The sequence below is a fragment of the Pygoscelis adeliae genome, unplaced genomic scaffold, assembly GCF_000699105.1.
Source record: "Pygoscelis adeliae isolate BGI_AS28 unplaced genomic scaffold, ASM69910v1 Scaffold582, whole genome shotgun sequence".
In the NCBI taxonomy this organism is placed as follows: Eukaryota; Metazoa; Chordata; class Aves; order Sphenisciformes; family Spheniscidae; genus Pygoscelis; species Pygoscelis adeliae.
The window spans coordinates 246,991-267,461 of NW_008824281.1; the positions used below are offsets into that span (position 1 = coordinate 246,991).

A 20,471-nucleotide genomic window follows, 5' to 3' on the forward strand; every position below is an offset into this window, starting at 1 on the left:
TGACTCCAAGTAGCAAATAATAAAAGACATGGTAGTTCCTATAAAGTCAATACATTCCTCTTTCATGAAAATATAATGATTTTTCTTTTATTCTATATACTTTAAATGCTCTTAAACTCTTGCATTGATCATTATTAGTACAGTTTACTAACACAATCTCTTACCTTTCATCTTTTTCTTGAGAAACCAGACGAGATTTTTCAAGCAGGTATTTTTCAACAACAGCCCTGAAGAGCCATAAAAAGTGAAAAAAGCATGAGGGCAAAAGAAGAGACCTCACAAAACATCAGACAGCAACTGCCAAGAAAGTTCAAATAATTAAATCTGCACTAGAATATACAAGAGAATAGCTTAGTCACTATCTCAAATCTAAACCAAAAAATTCAGTATGCACTGTACTGTAATTGGAACAAAGAGAAATACCCAAGAAACATCTATCTTTAGCGCTTGGGTTTAGCAGACATAACTGGAAAGAGGCAGACGAAGCTAGAAAAGTGCTGATGAAAAATTGTAAGAAGAAACAAGAAGAAATAAGATACACAGAGTGCTAACAATCTGTTATCTGCTCTGAGATTAACAGTTATCTGACAAGGAATGCAAAGACTACAAGACCCCAGAAATATACTGGATAATGGTCTGATTCTCAATCTAACAAGTTTGCTAGATTTTTATAAAGGTATACACGTCAGCCTAAAATGGAAGCCAGCCAGACAGAAAACCCCTTACAGATTGACAAAGTAATCTCCTAAATAATAATCTAAACTCCTTGACAGGGGATACAATGAATGAGGCCAAAGTTTGAGCAGCTTTTTCTCATGCTGAAGACAAAACAAATGTATTCAAATTGTACCAATCTCCTGAGCTAGTGTGACTTCATTTGAAAAGATGCCAATTTCATTCAGAATAACACTCAAAGCAAATGCGGTACAGAGTTCCCAGTCATTTATGTTACTGCCATTTTGTAAACTGCAAACACAAAAAAGACCCAAAGGAAAGACGTGCTGGAGCACAAAAGTTAGTGATAGCTAGTGACACTCCATAGTGCAGCAGGCTTCAGCTTCAGGCAGAATTCCATACCCGTATTATGTATTATGGCATTGCACCTAAACTAGCACAGGTACATCTTGACAACATGTGACATACTGCTGCGAATTTTGCAGATACAAGTGTTAAAAATTTAAGATGCATTTTACAAAGCAAAATCTGAAAGAAATGATTTTACGGCATGATGTTAGACAAGTAACTATACAAGTATTTGCACACAAATTACTAATATCACAGAAAATTTTTGGACAAAATTCCTCACTTGAAGTGAAAGTGCCCACTATTAAAGAGTGAAGCATAATCTTTGATTAATATTGAGGGACTACAGTAATATGACATTATAGCATCTACTACGGGGTGAAAAATATAAATAGAATTCTAAGACTCGGCTGTGACTATCATATATTAAAAAAATAAACGTAGGTATAGACTATTTCATGTTTGACCTTCAGATAGAAGAACATAATTTCAATTACGACAAGTAAAATCATAATTTTATAGTCATCTTTGTATGACTATACACACACTCTATAACTGGTGTCTAAATTGTTTCTTTAAAATGGCTTCCTCAAATCTATTTCACTTCTCTCCAACTCCTCTTAAAAATTCAGATCTTCTGTTTTTAATTGCAAAATGGAGAGGACAATGGGTGTTATGAAAAAAGCCTTTATTTAGCATGAAGGTAAAGATGCAGCAGCAGTCAAATTCTTAACCTGGTATGGTTGTACAGCAAGGTAAGAATATTACGCATCACCTGATTATTCCACAAAGCTCATTTAGAGAGTCTTGAAAACTCCACAGTGGCAAGCTATTCTCACATGAGAAGAGCCTCAATAAGGCAGCATTCTATATATAACAGGGTCTTCACCAATTCCTAAAAGCACAGAGATCAACCCCAGAAGAACCTCATACTGTACTTACCCTCGGACAATACCATTCTCTAAATAGTTGACTTGAATAAACTTTCCAAAACGACTGGAGTTATTGTTATGTGCTGTTTTTGCATTTCCAAATGCCTGTAAGAAAGCAAAATGAGTTAATTTTCAATTAATCAAAATATGCCCACACATAGCTTTTCAAGCTCTTCTGTTCATTGTTCAGCTTCCTGTTAGCTTGCAGTATAAACTCGAAATACGATGGAAACGGCAGCATACAGATACCAAAAAGGCAGCTTAGGAAGCCTCCACCGTTCCTCACAGATATATATACATTTATTCTTTGCCCCATGCAATAATGTTTGAGGGACTGAGGGAGGGGAGTAATACATTTAGATATTTCTAAGAGTGCAGGAAAGGTAATCACAGCTAGAGAGCGCAAATCAGCTTCAATCACTAACAATTATGACCTGAGAGGGGATGTTCAGTAGGAAGAAGACAGCACAATTACCATGAAATTGCCCCTCCCACAGAATAGCCACAAACTACGTCCTATTCCCTAATGTATTGCTCCCACTCAAAAATTTCACAATAAAGCCAATTTTCTTTAAGTGAGAACAGAACATTAAGATCTCATTTATAAAGTTAGCCCATGAATTTTCAACGTTGTGTATTCAAAAAAACAGGAAAAAGACAAACAGGAAAACTTTTATTTACAGAACCACGTCATACTTATTGGCCAGCTAACTCCGCTACGCAACACCAAAAAATGTAGCTTCATTACAAGGTGTTAGGAAAGGGGAAGATACAGGTATGGCACAAATCCTAACTGTGCATCTTTAATACTTCTTCCTGTATCATGAGCCCTCTGACAGTTGCTAGTACACACATAACAAAATATCCTCTGCATGAGCCACACTTGAGAACTATAAAGATAACTTATTACATCTAAAAGTCCAGTAGAATTGATATTGGGAACGTCCTTAACTTTATCAACTCTTAACTATACGTTCTTAGGTTAAGAGAAACTTGTCATCCTTCTAACACGCAGGAGGCAATCCAGCATGTAGAGGAGAAACCCTGTGCAAAATGCAATTGTTTGGAAAAATACACTGCTCAGTGTAGACTATCACCAGCAATTCCTGCCACAGATATTTCCTCTTAAAGCTCCAAGCAATTAAGGGCTCCATTAGGAAATCCGCCTCCCCTAATATAGAACATTCGTGGAATGATTTCACAAAAATGCCACCCTCTTCCTCCACACACACACATCCGGAGAATGACGGACATGTGAATACTGTACACAACATAAAACTAAACTGTTTATACATAAAACTGCCCAATTATGGTGTATATCCTAGGGGTGTACTGTTTTCATGACAGTCATATTGTCTGTATATTGACCCCTTCCCTTCTCTTTTTTTTGTTGGTTTTTTTTTTCAAACTACCTTAAGGGTTGCAGCTGCACTGCAGTGTCATACCTGTATCACTATTTCCAAAATAGGTTCTCAAAGCTCTCTTACAAGTAGATTTCTACTGCCAGCTGCCTACCATTCAGAGAATCCGAGAAACTTCTTATAAACTGGGAGAATGTCCATAATTCTTCAGGCAACAGTTATTTCTGACCTAAAGGAATAAGCCAGAGGAGCTCTTCCTGTGCAGTGTGAAAACCCACAGGGTGACTCTGCTGTAACTTCAGAAAAGTCAATGGGTTTCTAAAGAGAGAGGATTTGTGTCCAGCAGTGCTTATACATGACTGAGACTGAGTTCAGCCTTCTAATTTCTAGAGACCATGCTATGTGTTTTATAATGCAAACAGCATCCCCACTCAGATTTTTCAAAGCAAGCATTGACCAGAGTCATCAATATCTTTTTGTAGCTACTATCCAACAAAAATTATCACCCAGATTTTTTTTAGAGCCCATTTTGCATACACATGCATATTAATGTATGCATAAAATCCAGGTCAACTCCTTGCAGTTACCAAACACTGCCAAACTGAAAGGGGAAGTCCAGTAACATCAGCACAGCAAATTGTCGGCTTCGTAAATCAAAAAACCTATTCCTCTCCCACCGACAGTGGCTTGACTGCGGCTCTCTGAAGAACACCATCCAACTTCCCATTTAGCGTATTAAGAAATCTGTTGTAGTGAACTTTGCCAGGCTGCAGAATAGTGGACTTGCAAATCGATTCCAGAAGAACTTTTTAGAAAGTTTTCTAACTTAAGCCACCAGTTAACTGTCAGTTTACGAGATATATTCAGGAAACCAAAACACAGTATAGCTAAATTTGCCACATTATTTTTTTAATAATAAATATTTTGGCATTACAGAGTTAAGAAATCCCATAACCCAGGCTTCCTGAAAAACGTTTCTTAGTGATTACTCATGTCAGCAATGAATACAGTTTAAAACTAAAGGCTGTTATGATCTCATGTGTCTGGTATTTAGTCAAAGCATACAGCAAATTCTTAAAAGCTGATCTAATATTATCAGTTTTTAGGAAAGTTTTCATGTACTGAATGGTTTTCTCATAAGAGCCTTTAATATCTACAACTTTTTAAAGAACATTCCAAGTTGCTTAACATTTTGGGTGGGGAATTTTTTTTTGTAACATTTAAACATGTAAACTTTAAACTCTAATCACTGCTACCATATTCTTCAATATACTTTGACGAGTTAACTATATAAGAAGTGACATTCCTGCCTAAAATCAGAAAGGTGCAAAAATTTGAAATCTTAAATATTTTGGCATTTAGCAGTTAGATATCTTTAACCTACTGTAGCTTTATCCTACAAAAAAAGGATTACGGATAAGAATTAAGCTCCCATATTACCTAGCCATTGCTCTGCAGGGAAGGCATCTTTCACAGCTAATTATAGCCAGGTACTCTATACATAGCTCAAATTCAACTGAAATATCTCCCTGGTTTGCCTTTGCAGAGAGCTACCTACACCTTTACAAAATAAATTCAGAAGATGTGAGGGGACAAGAGACAATGTCAGCTAAAGAGAAATAATCAGTTGTATAACCAAACCCATTTACTGTTTTCCCTTGTGAGTCCATGCGGAGACAGGTAAAAAACGAAAAACTAAAACTAAATCTCTCCAATGCAGAACACTAGCTATATAAAAAGAGGGTGAGTCAAAAATAGCAGACCAAGGCCAGCGGGAATCAGTCAGGATAGCCTATTCTGGGAGTCAGGAAGTCATCCAACCCATTCTCTTACCTTGGAATGCGAGAGGCATAAACTGGAGTCTGCTACTCAAAACTCCTACAACAATGACAGCTTTAAAAGTATTTGGAAAATGCCAAATTCTCCTTTTATTTGCTGTAAAAAGAAAACCCCAAACCACACGCGTGCTCCTATCATCTACCTCAGGAACACAACTAAAACTCTCACTTAATTCTTTCATAAGAATTGCCAAAATCTGAAAAAGCTATCAAGAGTTTCTACGTAAACCAGTCTAATCCACAGCAGAACCACAACTGCACAGACCAATCTTTTAATGTGCCAAATGACATCGAAGACTCAAATTACGCACCCTGGAAGAGGAAATGCCTGCTTCAGAGTTGAACTCGGTTTAGTAGTGGTCCTCACAAACATGCTGCAAAATATCCACTCATTAACGCAGAAGCTGCAGTGGTGTTCAGGGTAATTTTGCAACTCTGCATGATGTATGATGTCCTGGGGAAGTCTAAGCAATCCACATAAGACTGTATAAAGGACAAGGTGATTTTTCCCCAAGAGATGTGTGCAGCAGGGAGAAGTATGCAACAACACATTTCTACCAAAAAAACCCTAGTAACATCCAACCAAATGGAAAAAGGAAGTTCCATTCCTCCTCTGATTACGATTCTTAAAACAAACACATGCAGATAATAGCCTCAAAACAACTACTTTCCCTTAAATAGAACAGACTACACCCACTAAATATATATGCAGATTTTTATGGCAAATACAAGTGAAAATCAGAGTTGAAGCACTACTCAGCTTAAGTCCATCTTATACCAAAAGCACAAGCACAATGGGACTGTAATAATGAAAACAGAGCTGACAGCAAATTGCTTTACTCTGTTTTTTCCACATTTTTCTACAATGAAATTTAACAAGCTTTTCAATACGCTGAGTTCTAGAAAATCTCATCACCACACCCACCTGATTGTGCTGTCAATAATAATTAATTCATATTCACAACTGCCTTCTTCAGAAGGCCACTTAATGAATGCTTCTTGTTGGACTTCCTATTTTATTTGGGCCTTAATTCTTTTCAAAGAATGGTTCAGTGCCATTAAGAAATCTTCAAGAACACATCCAAATGGAAATCAGCAATGCTTTTCAAAATTATACATGAAAAAGTTATGACAACCCCAGTATTTCCATCTGTCCTGCTGCTCCCCAGCTTCTACTTCAGAGGGAAATGAACTTTCAGCACACTAAGAAAATAACTTCTGTAATAAATTGTATTAGTATCTTGGGTTTAACAATAGACAGCAAACCAACAGGAGCTTTGCTGCTGCCAGAAGAGGAAGCTCCAATTCCCTCTTACTACGTCCCTCGCCACACGCTCCCATCCCCTTGCTCAATTTTCTGCCACTTTACTAAATTAATTGGTTTGAAAAATCTGATAAGTTAACTTTAGGTCTACCAAAATAAGTTCAGAGTCTTAGATTGCACACTGTGTATTATATATCTGAAACATGCGTTTTAAGACATTTTTCCCCGATGAAAGGAAAATACAAATTTCTTGGAAACTTCTTAATTAAACCTTTCCATACGCACTTATCGTGTTTGAGACTCCATAAAACAAACAAAGGTTTGATTCACTATTCCCAATTTGATCCAAATAATAGTTCCCAAATGTAAATTCCTTCTTAGGACTTCAACCATAAGTAAACTGAACTTAACAGTCAATACAAGAAGGCAAAATTCCAAGTCAGGGAACTATACTTTAATCACTAAATTTAGAAGAGGATGAAAAAGTCAGGAGTATCTTAAAACAGAGCCTATCTTTATCTTCCTACCAGTTTTAAAGAAACTGCTCTTCACTATAGATGATCTACGTTAGCCTGGAGAAACAATTAAAAAAAAATCTGAGAGCAATTCTTATACAGCTAAGGCAACTGTATGTCTCGTGAACTGTTAAAAACCAGCACAAAACACAGCTTTAGGCTGTGATGAAGCACCACTGTCCCATGGAAGCAGCCAGCGTTTTGGATTCTTTTTCTCTAGAAAGCTGCAACCAGTGCCAAACGTAATCGGAAATAGTGCAGGTTACCTCTGCTTATTAGATCCCCAACAAGGAGTCTTATCAACAGCTCAGACTGTGGTGCCGAGATTGAGCAAGCAGCATCTGCGGGTCAGAGACTAACCCATGACCAGCTTTCCTTTCACTAGCGCATGTGACAGCAATTGTGCTAGCACCATATTTAATTTTTAACTACGCTGTCTCAGTATCATGTATTTCATTTCTCAGATGTTTGAGAAGGTAGTATCAAGCAACATTTAAGGTCAAATCTCCTTTCATGGTACAGCTATAACTCCATTCTTCAAAGTCTAGAAACTGTGAACAAGGAGCTAAAATATTAAGAATAGTTTATCTTCAAATTACCTACACATTTGAACAGAGATTAGTTAGCCAACATAGAAACAGGATTCAGTAAGAAATATTTTTCCAAGTTCACTAAGTATGCAATGATAAAATTATAAATCCATCTCTGTAACACACTAACAGTGCTCACTTCTCTGTGCTAGAAATATTTAACTCCTTGAACTTTTACAAAAGGTCAACCTATAAACAGACACATTTTACTTAGGTGTCAGGAAAATAAGAGGTCACTAAAAAGGGGAAGTTCTGAGCCAAAATGCAACCAACTTCTACATCACCGAAGTCAGCGAAACAGACTTCAGTCAAGAGTACATTTTCATCTTTCATGAGGACTCAAAATAAAACTTCAAAATTAAACAGAACATTCTCAAATAGTTTAGGCACAGTACAAAACTGTTCATGCAAAAAATCCCCTGAAACATCCATTCAAGAAAAATTCCCTTTTACGACTTCAGTTCCCTTAAGTAAAAACCCAAATGAGTCACCACAGTTGGATTTAGAAGTGACCACCTCTAACAGAAGAGTTTGTCGTCAGTTTAACTTCCACAAAGCAAAGTAAGCTTCCTATGCATTCCTCTCCAAGAGCAAGATTTTACTTGTTTTTTTTTAAATTACGCTTAGTAACTGGAATTGCAGAAGAGCAATTGTGCTCTTGTGCTCTTCCATATTGGGAAACATGGAAGCTTCACCATCCACTGAATCCGCTCTGCAGTATCCAAAGTAGGATAGTTTGATTTTATTTCTCTATGTTCTAAACCTACCATAGCATCACTTTTTGATGTGCACTGAAGTTATGTAAACAGAGAAGTGTATTTCCACTACCTTAGAGTTGTGCCAAAATCATAGGTACCCCAGTGATTTATTTCAGCCTGGACAAATCTCAGCCTCTGCAAGTTTCAAAAAGGTTTCTTTCTCCATAATTTCAAGTCAATGAATAGTATTTTTAATATAAAAATGTATATTCAATTCTGAAAGATATTTTAGGATTCAGATGTTCCTACATTTTTTTATATTTAGTTGTCACAAAGCCCTTTATCTTTTGCAATATTTGGGAGGACAAGTTTATCCTGAATCAACTTGTGACTGACAGACACCCTCAAAGAGGCAGAGCAAGAAGTTTCCCTAAGAATTTCAGAAAATAGCCTCACATTTTAGACAATATGTACTCCAACAGTCATGTTAGAATCCATTTGGCAAGTTTGCAGGCTAAGCTTTCAATTGGTCAGCATATTTCTAGCTAGCAAGATTATCTTCTCATGAAGTGCAATACTAAATGCTCAGTGGAAGTCTGAAGAAGTTGCAGTACTTATGACAACCAATCTTACTGTAGAAAAATCACAAATGTCTCTTCATGAACATTCCCAGACATACACAACATTCACCTGTGACTCCAGCAACATTATTCATTTTAATTCTGAATCTAAGGATATGTGAATTTCTCATTCAATGGCCAAACCGCAACACAAGGTTTCACATCTCTACCTAGTTTGACACAGCTGTATCACATCCGGTAGACTAGGGTCTGAAACAGTTAATTTTATCAAAGGCAGAAAGATCAGCTGATCAAACAGTGCTTTCCACAGTGACCCCTTCCTGTTTTCTGTTTAGAGCTGCAAACTTGAACTCCAGCAACCAACAAACCTCAAACAATTTTACTTCTTCTTTCAAGCAGCAGAAAGCAAGGCAAAAAAGAACTTGCACATATTCCTCATTCTTTACAGAAAAGCGTTCAAATCACATTTATAAATGCAATACATTTTAAAGTTTAACTTCATTGCTTTTTCACATTTTATCTAAAAGCTTAAAAAAAATTATTTTTTTTTAAATGAAAGTGTTGTTACATTTGAGAATATTTAAACCTAAAAATTACAATGGCCACATTCAATCTCCTTGCTGTAACGGGTGACCATTACATCCATCCAAGCTTTCAGAGTTTTTCCTTTCAGTTGAGACAGTAAAAGGGAGAGGCTGAAGTCTAAAAGATCAGTTTAAGTTTGTGCTGCCGTTACCTAATGCAAGGCAAGCTGTACCCCCTCCTTCTCCCATGTTTAGTTTTGCTTTCTGTTGGAAATGCTGTAGTAATTAAAAGCCAAAACCGACTCACACTTTCTCCCCAACTAACGATGTTACTCTCTTCAAAACAAACAACTGTAGAAAGGAAAGAACTCCCTCAAAAAGTGAGTTCATAAAAATGCTGCAGGACATGCTTACACACAAAGGCATGATTACGCTAAGCAGTTAATGTTTCAGTGGAACAATCTTTTTATGAAAACACGATTTGATTCAAATGTCATCAAAACTTTAAGATGGAAAACACAGGTAACCTCTGTCCCAGAATATTAGTGTTTAGTGGTGGAAAGTTAAGTCAAATATAAATTAAAAGCAACAGGAAGTCAACTGAACGGAAGGATGAATTAAGGAAAATCAATTAGAAGCAGTCGAGCAACACAGCCAAACACCAATGCAGCCCAGTGATATTTAAAGCCTAAACCAAAGTGGTGACTCTCAAAAGTACTATTCAACAGCAGTTACTTGAAGTTTTCAAGAAACAATTTTCACAGAAGGCAATTTTAGCATAAACTTACCTCCAGAACTGGTCCAGCTCCTAGAATAGTTCTCTCCACACCACTTGCGTACCCTTTCTGGCTCAGTGCCGTGAGGCAGTGAATTAAGAAGTTTGTGCTTTGAGTTTTCCCAGACCCACTTTCACCTGATATAACGATGCACTGATTAACATGTTTTTTAAGCATTGTGTGATAAGCCACATCAGCAATGGCAAAAATATGAGGCTCCAACTTCCCAAGCTGATGATTCTCATACATCTTGACGTATTTAGGATTATAAATGGGCAGGAACTTGAAGGGGTTAATTGCAATCAGAATACTTCCTGCATAAGTATAAATTTTGTGTTTTAGAAAGCGGCATTTGAGATTCTCTAGGAGTGTTGTCTCCGTTAAGTTGGGGAGATTGCACAAGTCATCAAAGTCCTCCTGATGCCACGGAAGAAAACCCCTTTCAACCAATCGCCGAGCATCTGTCTCCTTGGAAAGCAATTGCATCTGGACATATTTGATGGTCCCATCAGTATTCCTTTCTTGCAAAAGAAAGTAGTACCCATCCTTCTGCGGATGCTCATCCTGAGCACGACGAGGCCAAAGTAAAACCCTATGAACAGGAGAATCATTTATATCAAGTACCCATTCTTCACCACCCGATTCTTTCACTTCCACGAGCACGTAATGTTTCGAGACATCCAAGTTTAAGGTATTAATCACATCCTTGATGACATCTGAAGACGTGCTGTCCTTGGTTGCTGTCACTTTGCAGCAGGGAGCACTTTCTGTTGAGAGTTGGGGGTAAATATGAAGATTATAGGCTGCCTTTGCCTGGCAAACTGCACTGTCAGCATCTTTTAAACTCATTCTGTCCCCAAATGGGCTTCAGTCTTCCACCCCTGCTTAATATGCAGTGCCCATCGTCTAAAAAAAAAAAGAAAAAAGAAAAAAGAAAAAAGTCAGGTGTTAAAAAAAATATGTACAAGACATATTAGGGCAAGGTATTGTTTTCTGGAGGATGAGAATAAAGTTATTAAATAGTCAAATTATTAAAGAACAAATGCACTATTTATGCACATCAATGATATTATTTCAAACAGTCTGCTTAGCCTATCCCGTGGAATGGATAGCTGCCACATATCTATCCTCTCTTCATTCTTCCTTCTATTCCCATGCCATCCCTTCCTCCTTGTTATGGCAGCACAAGCATTCATACAGCCACAAAGCAAACTGAACTGGGATAAATGTCAAAATTAAAACTTTCTTGTTTCCCCAGGTTAGTTTTAACCCAGATAATTTCCCTGATCTGGTTCACTGTATGGCTACGCAAACATTTATTCATCCTCCCACATAAACCCTCCCTTAAAGCTGCACAAGCACCGTGAGGTAGAAACAGAGTTTGATCACTTCTGAAATCAGTAGTGACAGTTTAGAGCAGCCATGAACTACGGCAGAAGGAGCAGTGCATAGCTGCAAGGAGGAAGACAATTCTGACACCAAGATCCACACATTTTTTGTGTTTCCCCCAATTGGCCTCTTTTCATGAAAGATACAAGGTAGGTACAGTATTTACCCCCACTCAACTTTAAGGAAACAGTGCCTATAGCTGACCAGTGCAAATACTGCTGTCAACTCCTTCTAGCCCTGCACACTGTAGTGATTTCTTGAACGTGCATAATTTACCCAGACAGGAGACTGCTAATTTCACCTGAGTGAACCACATCCTTGCTACAGAAACATTTGAACACACTTTATCTTTCATTTTAGGCAACAAAGTAAAATTAGTCTTATTGCAACTACTTTTCAGTTCAGCTAACAAGATCCAAAATAACCACTTCATTCACAAGCCTTTGTATTTATCACATCAACTCCTTCCTCACTGGGTTTCAGGAACCTCACGCGAGTCTCCAAAAATCATTCATTCTGATTGCTTTTTCCTCCCTTCATCCCTGATGCAGGCCAGCAATCTATCTTCAGCCTACCATCAACCTCATGGAAATCAACCTCCTCCTTACTGCTGAGTCTACTACGTCTACTAAGTCTAAGCCTCTAGACTTAGTAACATTCTGTGCCTTTGCCAGTGATTTTTCTCACAACTGCAATCCGGTACACCCAGATCACCAGGACTAGGTTTGCTTACATTGCTTTAGTTCAACAGTTTATTAGCTTATCAATGGGTAGTAAAAGGAGAGGGATAATGAAGTACCCCCTTTGTTTTAACAGTCTGTTTGAACTTCCTACCCAGAATAGCAGTTCAATTTTTGTTTCAAGAACAAAGTGTTCTAAAATGATACACTTACATGCTGAACATATATTAAGAAAAAAGGCAGAGAAATGCCAATGAAGTTGCTTTTTGCCACTAAACAACTGCACAGGAACTTGCGTAAGGGCCACAGAGAGCAATCATTTCCAATTAAAATCAGCAGAGTTGGAAGCTGCCACTTCCACTGCAAGTAATGAATCACTTCAGAAACATATGACATAGTTCTGCCTCATGAACGGTCTCAGAGTAGTGAACTGTGCTTTGAGGGAACTCTGAATAGTAAGCTTACAGAAGACATTGTTATGCAAGCCGGATCATTTTTAGTGGCTAAAAAATAAAAAGAAAAAGTCATCAAAAGGAAGGCTGAGCAAGCCACAGACAGCAAGACAAACCACAGCACATCTCTGGTCAAGCTGTATGATCCCTCCGAGAACGTTTTTTTTCCCCTGTTAAATTTCATTCTTCGTTCATTAAGAGCAGCTTATTGCAAGAACTTGGTCATACAGAAGGATGGACCAGTAAGCTTAAAGTCCCCTCTCTGTTTCCTGTAATTATCACTGACCAGTAGCTAGTAAGTCTGAAGTACCTTTGAAGTAATTATGCAAGTGTAAAGCATTCTTAATCTGTAGAAGCTCAAACACCTTAACATATAGTAGAATCTACAGTAGACTGCTGCTCATGGGGAAGATGAATCTGGAGCACAGACAGGAAAAAAAAAGAACAGTGACCATTTTCCTCTCAAGTTAGCCAGCCAGTTCAAAGGAGACAGTCTTGTGCAGACTTCCTTTTTTTTCCCCAGCAATTAGTTTCAGACGCACAGTCTGATACGATAGAGGAAGTCCCCTCAGTAAGCATTTTTGCCAAAACAGCACCCTAAGAAATGTGGGACCAACTTTTTGGCCACACAGAAGAGCTGAACCTAGGTGCTGACCTCTGACTTTACTAATACACATTACCTAACCTCATCTCATGTCAGCTACCAAGACTCCCATATCACACTTTCCAAAGAAACCGGAACACAGATGGCCTCTTCTCCACTGGTGGAAAACCCAAGCCAATTACAATAAGCAGCAATGTGATAGCTGGTAGTGTCTGCTCAGGTGTGTACGACTGAAAAACTAGAAAGAGAAAGACCTCTTATCCTGAAGAAAACAGATTTCTGACAAAGCAACATGCAGGCATCAACCTTAATGTATTTATGCTACACACAGATTCCTAAATTATGCAGTCATCATACAACTTGATGGAACTTCAAGCAGGCATCCATCACTCTATAAGAATGATTTGGAAGATAATCTACAGTAGAAAGAACTTGCTGAAACATGATTTCAATGTACAGTCACATCAGCAGTAAACAGAAAGACAGCATAACACTGCCCCATTTTAACCAGATATGAAATCCAGACACTACTTGCTTGCTTTCAACAGCATTGAGCTTTAAGACTGCTCTTTTACTCAACAACTTAAAACAGATATGCTATTTTGAAGAAATTAATCCTGATTATGAGGCTTTAAGAAGAAAAAAAAATTAAATTCTAAAAGTCACTTAAGGAAGAATAGCACCCAATTACTGTTAATTCCTTTTAACCAATTCTGCTTTTGTTACCTACAGTTTATTTACCTGAAAATGCACTACATATGTTATTTCTTCTGGGACTCGATGCTTAAATTCTTCTATCCGTGAATCAGAATGAGAATATCTAGTCATTACAAACAGAGGTTTGAGGAAAACCTACTGGTCTCCAACTACTTGTGATTTTCTTCACCAGGATATCAAGTTTCTTTGATAATACTGCTCTAAGAAAGACAGACTTTGGTATACCTCTGACTTCATACTAAACAATATTTCAAGCAACAAATTAGAACATAAAAGCAAAAGAGCATACACTGAACAAATTGTAAGTTGGTTACCTAATGAGTCCCAGTATTCAACTAAGGACAGGGTATCATCAAGCAACTGGAGGATTAGAGTCTAGTGAAGTTGATTCCTGGCAGCAAAGTAAATATTTTCATGATGGTTCTAAAAGAAAGAAAAGAGTTACTGATAAAGAACGTATCAGAGAGATTGAGAAGGCAGTAAGTAATCAAAAAGCTAGATCAGTTATACAGTTCAGTAGTGTAAGAGCAAGAAAACATATGCTAAAAAAAATTCAGCTCAGTTTATAGATATATAACTTCAAATTTATCCAAGAAACAATCCATACCAGAGAGATGGAATAGGAGCTATCCTGAAATAAGCTTGAAAACCATAGTGGGTTATCATTTAAACATGGTATTCTAATATAACACCACAAGCATGACAGTGAATGTAATTCCCAGACACACATCAAATGAATATTTAGTTAGGCAGCCGTATTACCCTTGTACTCAGAAGGTACGTGACCAATACTGCACCTAGGATATATCCAAAATTCAATTAAGAAGCTGAGATAAGAACAGCAACAACAACAAAAAAATCTGCTCAAAAATACCCCCTCACAGCAAAATACTCTAGAAGCTTTGTCTATGAGAAACACACGGAGGAGACTGATATCAGTTTAAGTCCTTGCATGGGGAACTAGAGTTTGGTAACAATCACCAGTCTGGAGGACAAAGCTATAACACAAGCCAGCGGCTGGAATTCAAAGCTAGACAAACTCAGGCTAACATAAGACATAAGTGTCACCAGAAGGCTACCCTACACTGCAAAAACTTAACTGACACTAACGATGAGGCCTGATTGCTAAAATTCTTTTTAGAAAATCTGCTAGTCCCCAGTTACAGATGTGCCTCTTAATTAGAAAAGTTAATTAGGTACCACCCTCTCATTTATGTCGAGTGGTCTGAGCAGGTGATTACTATGATTCCTTCTAATTTTAAGATCTCTAATTACTTTGAATAAATATTTCAATTGCTTAAAAAATTTCTATGTAATTTGGCTCATTACATTGTCAAGCACAAGCCTGAATTCAGGTGCAGAGAATACCGGAAAAAAAGGAGAAATACAAGAGTAGAAGGTAATAATGCAACCATACTGGTCAGCATGCAAGAGAGCAAACTCAGGAAAACAGCAGCCTAACCACCACTGTTGAGTTCTTTCTATAGATGGGAATTCTGCAGTTACCTCAATTTCTTTCAATACCCTTTCTTATAAGAAGCTTCTTTCCAATGCATGGGAAAAAAACAAAGCTGTGTGTTAGAGAATTTAATGAGTGAGAGACAGAAGCTGGCACTAGATGCACATCAACTAATTTTAGACTTCACATTCAGGCTCCTTCCTGTTTTCCTTAAAATGTTTTACTTTTCACAAGCGTTTTGTAGCACAAGTATACATCTTCACAGCACTTAAAATTTACTAAGGACAGTCATCAGCATCTACAAAACACAGCAAAGCATTATTTTTCACCACAGACCTGTTTTACAGATACAAACACAGAGTTAGGCAAGCTGGGCAAGACAAAAAAGTCAGACATGCAAAGCTTTTAATTCTAACCTTTTATTCAAAACAAGACTTGTATATTCAAGTAATACAAGACTGTATTACTTCTGTGGGCATGAGAACATGCCAACAGCTGCATGGGATCAGCGCCTTAAAGGATATAGTGATATACGATTTGCACCCTTGAGACAGTGGTTTCATTGTGCCAGTATAACATACCCAATTTAATGGTATTTATTTCAAGTGAGATTGAAGAGAAGTAAATCTGAAATGGTACTAGACAGAGTTAAATATAAGGTACCAGTTACAGGCCACCTTTACTCAACTATCCTAGAAGGATAATTGTAACAGGTCTAGAAAAATGGAAGCAAGTCTAACTAATCTAAAATCTTTTTTCAGGATTTTGTTACCTTCCCCTACCCCATCCTTTGCAAGTTCGACAAACAGTGTATTTGTTAATAGCACTAACATAACGAGCTTACAAGGCAACAGTCTAATGCCATATTTATTTTTCTCTTACCTATCAATTAGTACTTTCATTTGCTTATAAAAAAATAAAACCCCACTGGGCTTACCAAACAATAATCTAAGTGAACATGGGGCTGTACTATTTAGTCCATCGCTGGAGGACTGATTATACTTGCCACTTAAATCACTGAGTAGGGCAACATTCCAGGTAACTACTTCAATACTTTGTAGAAGAAATGCAGTAGGCTACATAAATTATCATCGATCTGTAATTTTACTTTTTGCTCAGACAACGTTAATAGAAATAGAAAACCAAAAATTCCAATTCTATATGGTAATTTTGATGGTATTTTCTAGGTGTTTTCAAGTCTCCATTAAGCCAATTAATTTTTTAATATGCATTAAAGCCAACATTGTCCAGTTAATAACATAGTAAAATTCTAGAAGAGAACTTCGCCCCAATCAGCGCAGGGTAGCTGTTTAGTTTAAATAAGGCCATAATTTGAAGCCACATATTTAGTCAATGAATCATAGTGAAGCTAAAAAGGGAAAGCTACCATTACAGCAAAATTGTTGAGGATGAACTTCAAAATATTCCAGTTCTTCACATTTTCACATACATTTCCAGTGCTGCATTCCTCAAACTGAAAGATTCAAGTTTCTCCCATTGTTCATCAAGTAGTTTTCAACACAAAAGTAGAAACATATCGCGAGTACTTGACCTCTAATATTCTTGAATACCAGAACTGCCAATGACCATCCCCAAAAGAGACCCCTCTGTCTGATCAAATTGAAAACATTTAGCAATTTCAAAAATATTCAGCTATGACTTTGATTTCCAAAGCAAGGAATTTCCAGCAAAATAGGCTAGAGACACCCTAAAGTTTCCACAATTAACTGTGCATTACAGGTAAGGCAAAGGCCTCAACTCGTCTTACCTCATGTCATAAGGACATACAGTTGCTGTTAGTTGAGCATAAATAATTTTAATTTTTTTCCAGTATTCCAGACATTTGTAGATTACCTGAAAATTGCTTAGTGTTCTAGTAACACTTCAATATTTTTCTTGGTCTTAAAAAATTCTGCTGGACTAAACAACTTTAGATCCTTGGCTTTCTTTAACTAAAAGCTCTTGGCTTTTTCTACTCCAAAGGGAGTAGTTCTGAATGGGGCATGCAAATTTACAACACATTTGTTACTACTCTTTGTAATCCACCCTGCCGGAGAAGTTACTGCCACAGACTGTCTAACAAAGGAGAAGCTGGACTGCAATGCAAGTAATGCAACGTAATACAGGAAAAAGTCAAAGAAATTACCTTCATTACAGGCAGTTCCTTCTCAGTTACCTTCTCTCTACTCCCTATGGCCCTTGAGACCCCGATCCCCAATCTGCGCTCTCAAACCACCTAAGATGCAGACCTCTACTTCCTCTTAATGACTCAGATGCACAGTTTAACCTCAAGACAAGGATACCTTATCAGGCTTACAGTGACATTAAAGGTCTATGACATGTTATTACCTTACAAAGAGTGTGATGCCAGAGTTACAGATGTATGCTTGAGTATGATTCTACTCAAATGAAAATGTGGTCCTGTTGAGAAAACAAGGAATGAAGGCAAAACAACTGAGATTGTTAGAGGCAAAGAACGCAAGCCAAAAGAACCTTGGAGACTATGCTACCACCTTTTGTAGTTTTTTTAATTTTATCCTTAACAGCATTACAGCTGTCAAGAAAGTAAGTAAAAATTTCACTGGTCTAATGCTGCATTTACACTGATAAGAAATTTTCTTAAGAAACTTTACGTTGAACTTTTGTGTGAATTAGAAAAAAAGGAAAAAAAGAGGCATTCATCAGCAGAACATACACATGTCAAAAATACCTTTAAAAACACTTTTATTGTTAAACATTGTTGGTTTTTAAAGGAAGACCATATTTTTCTAGGATCTGCATTGAGTTTCATTTGGTAATCAGATACAAACAACACAATAAAGCCTAGATAAAGCAACTCTGCAAGTCACGCTTAAGTCACTTGATACATCAAGAAAACATGATACACCAGAGACAAAACCTGATTTTTTTTTTCCTAAAATAAAGACACTCCTAGTCCTTTCAGAAGGCAGATCATCTACTAAAATAACCATCTGTTGAAAAAAATAAATCCTTATCAGCATCTCAGGCTTTACTTTTCCTTGATATTAGAGTAAGTAGGTCTTATTTCTTAGAAATGTGATTAATAAACACCTTCAGCCTTCAAATTCACAAAAAAGTACTAAACCACAAACTTTTTGTTGAATCACAATTTTTTTACTCTTTTCCTTGAATGTTGAGACAGCTAATACTGTTGCATCTTTTCGGAATTTTTCCTTTTTAAATGCCTAAGATATGCGAATCACAGTATTTGACCATCTAGCTAAGGAAAGGCCCTATTTAGCCTAAGTAATATTGAACTACGTGCATATGAGTCAAACAGTTATTCATACACAGGATTATTCAAGAGGTCTAATGTTTGAATCATTATTTGTCAGAAAACTCAGTCTGTACAAAGCATTACTTCCGAGGTGAACCTCATTTAAATTTTTCATCAGCTGCATTTACTCTTCCTAAATTATTCAGTTCTATAAGCGTTTTAGCTTCCACGGAAAAACACAAACCTATGAGTCTTCCCACTGATTAGACTATCCATTTGCACAGACAGCTGCCCTGTCACTGCAGAAGCTACAACATTCAACTACTGAAAAAGCTTTTTGTTGAGACAAACGTTCAAGCAGGGTGACAAAAAGAAAAAAAAACCCCAACCCAAATTGTACAGTTCTAACAAAAACAGTTCCGTCACATTACTGCAGTAACTCCTGAGTTTTATGCTAATAAGTAAACACTAATGATTAAGGAAACGGCCTTAAATGCATCATCCTGAAAAGCACAAACAATGTTACTGGACTTTAAATGTAGAGCAGGTAGAGAATCTCATTGTTAGTTCAAAGACAAAAATAATCAAGATTAACTCTTTTCTATAAAAGGAGCCACAATGAATCTTTAAGCTAATATGAATATACGTATGCGTTAGAAGTTCCCCATATTGCTTCCCCTACATTAAATGGATTTGTTCCTGACAAGATTCCGAGTTAAAGACACCAAAGACTTACTAAAACTTGATGGGTGTGACACCAATATACTAAACCGGAATGCAGGGTTACCTCACATTGTTACTTTAGGGCAAGTACTTCAGCCACGTATTCCAGCTAACAGACCTGAAATCAGAGAGCTTCTAATTACCCATGACAAACTCTTATTTGCAAACAGCTAGACTAAACCGACACCAATCTACCTCTAGGAGTAACATGGGAGGATGCTGATGACGTCTTTGAAAGGCTAATTGCATTCGCCAGAAGCCTGAGATCATCTCCAGCCCTTTGCTATGCTGCCATCCATTTCCAGAAGGTGAAATCAAAGAACACTGAACTCATTTGCATCCAAAGTACTTCTCACTTTTCACAAACAGGACTTGCCGATAAAGCTGGGTAAGAATTTTGCCAAGATACTTACAAAGTAATAGAAAACAAGGCCAAAAATTATACTGGGAAGTCATCTTACATTAGGATCACACATACCTATATCAACTGTATGGTCACAACAGTCATGAATCAGGATAGTACTCTGCTACTTTTAGTCTACAAACACGTAACAAAAAGATGTTCTGAGTTTGCAAAAGTTTTACTTTCCAGAGATTGCAAAACCAAACTTACTAAAAAGACACAGCACTACCACGATACAACCAGCTAGAGGCATATATCAATCGGGCAGTGATGGTCACCGTGATAAAGCACGGCCTCAACGCAGTAGCAGCACTGATATTGTCAAGAGTTGCCCAAAAATAAAACAAAGAAACAAAAGAACCCAGAGAGTTTTAACGAATTTTTTGAAAGATGTTGAGATATTTGTACAAAAGTTTACAGGCTGTTCATACCGAGAGTTAGAGACATGATGTGAAAAAGCAGAACGCTGCGTGGTTGTAAGATCAGTAAGCAGAAGATGGAAGTTAACATCGTGCCCTGATCAACGGCAAGATCTTCCCCCTGCATATCGTCTGAGAGACGGGAGGTGCAGACGGGCGGTGAGGCATGTTCCTTCCCTTAGGGCATGTCCAGCTCTTTGGGCACATCAGATGCAAAACGAGTCAGCAGCAACACATCTGCCACCCCGTCCGTTACAAGCCCACGCAGCCGCCCAGAAGCCAGGC

The 20,471-nt window shown here is 37.5% G+C and overlaps 2 protein-coding genes across 2 annotated transcripts in view; one reads left to right on the top strand and one right to left on the bottom strand.

Moving 5' to 3' along the window:
* MYO9B (myosin IXB) overlaps nucleotides 1-20,305 on the bottom strand; it is a 44,981-nt gene extending 24,676 nt beyond the window's left edge. Inside the window, 7 exon segments of the mRNA XM_009335303.1 lie at nucleotides 1-38; nucleotides 165-227; nucleotides 1,966-2,060; nucleotides 10,115-11,008; nucleotides 14,259-14,367; nucleotides 17,753-17,824; nucleotides 20,199-20,305. The exon segment at nucleotides 1-38 is cut by the window's left edge and continues 5 nt beyond it. Coding sequence (XP_009333578.1) covers nucleotides 1-38; nucleotides 165-227; nucleotides 1,966-2,060; nucleotides 10,115-10,951 — 1,033 coding nt within the window. The 5' untranslated portion in view covers nucleotides 10,952-11,008; nucleotides 14,259-14,367; nucleotides 17,753-17,824; nucleotides 20,199-20,305.
* The window catches only part of HAUS8 (HAUS augmin-like complex, subunit 8), a 10,593-nt gene continuing 9,538 nt past the window's right edge, over nucleotides 19,417-20,471 (top strand). Inside the window, exon 1 of the mRNA XM_009318417.1 lies at nucleotides 19,417-19,423. Within this exon, the coding sequence (XP_009316692.1) occupies nucleotides 19,417-19,423 (7 nt within the window). The remainder of the gene's footprint in view (nucleotides 19,424-20,471) is intronic.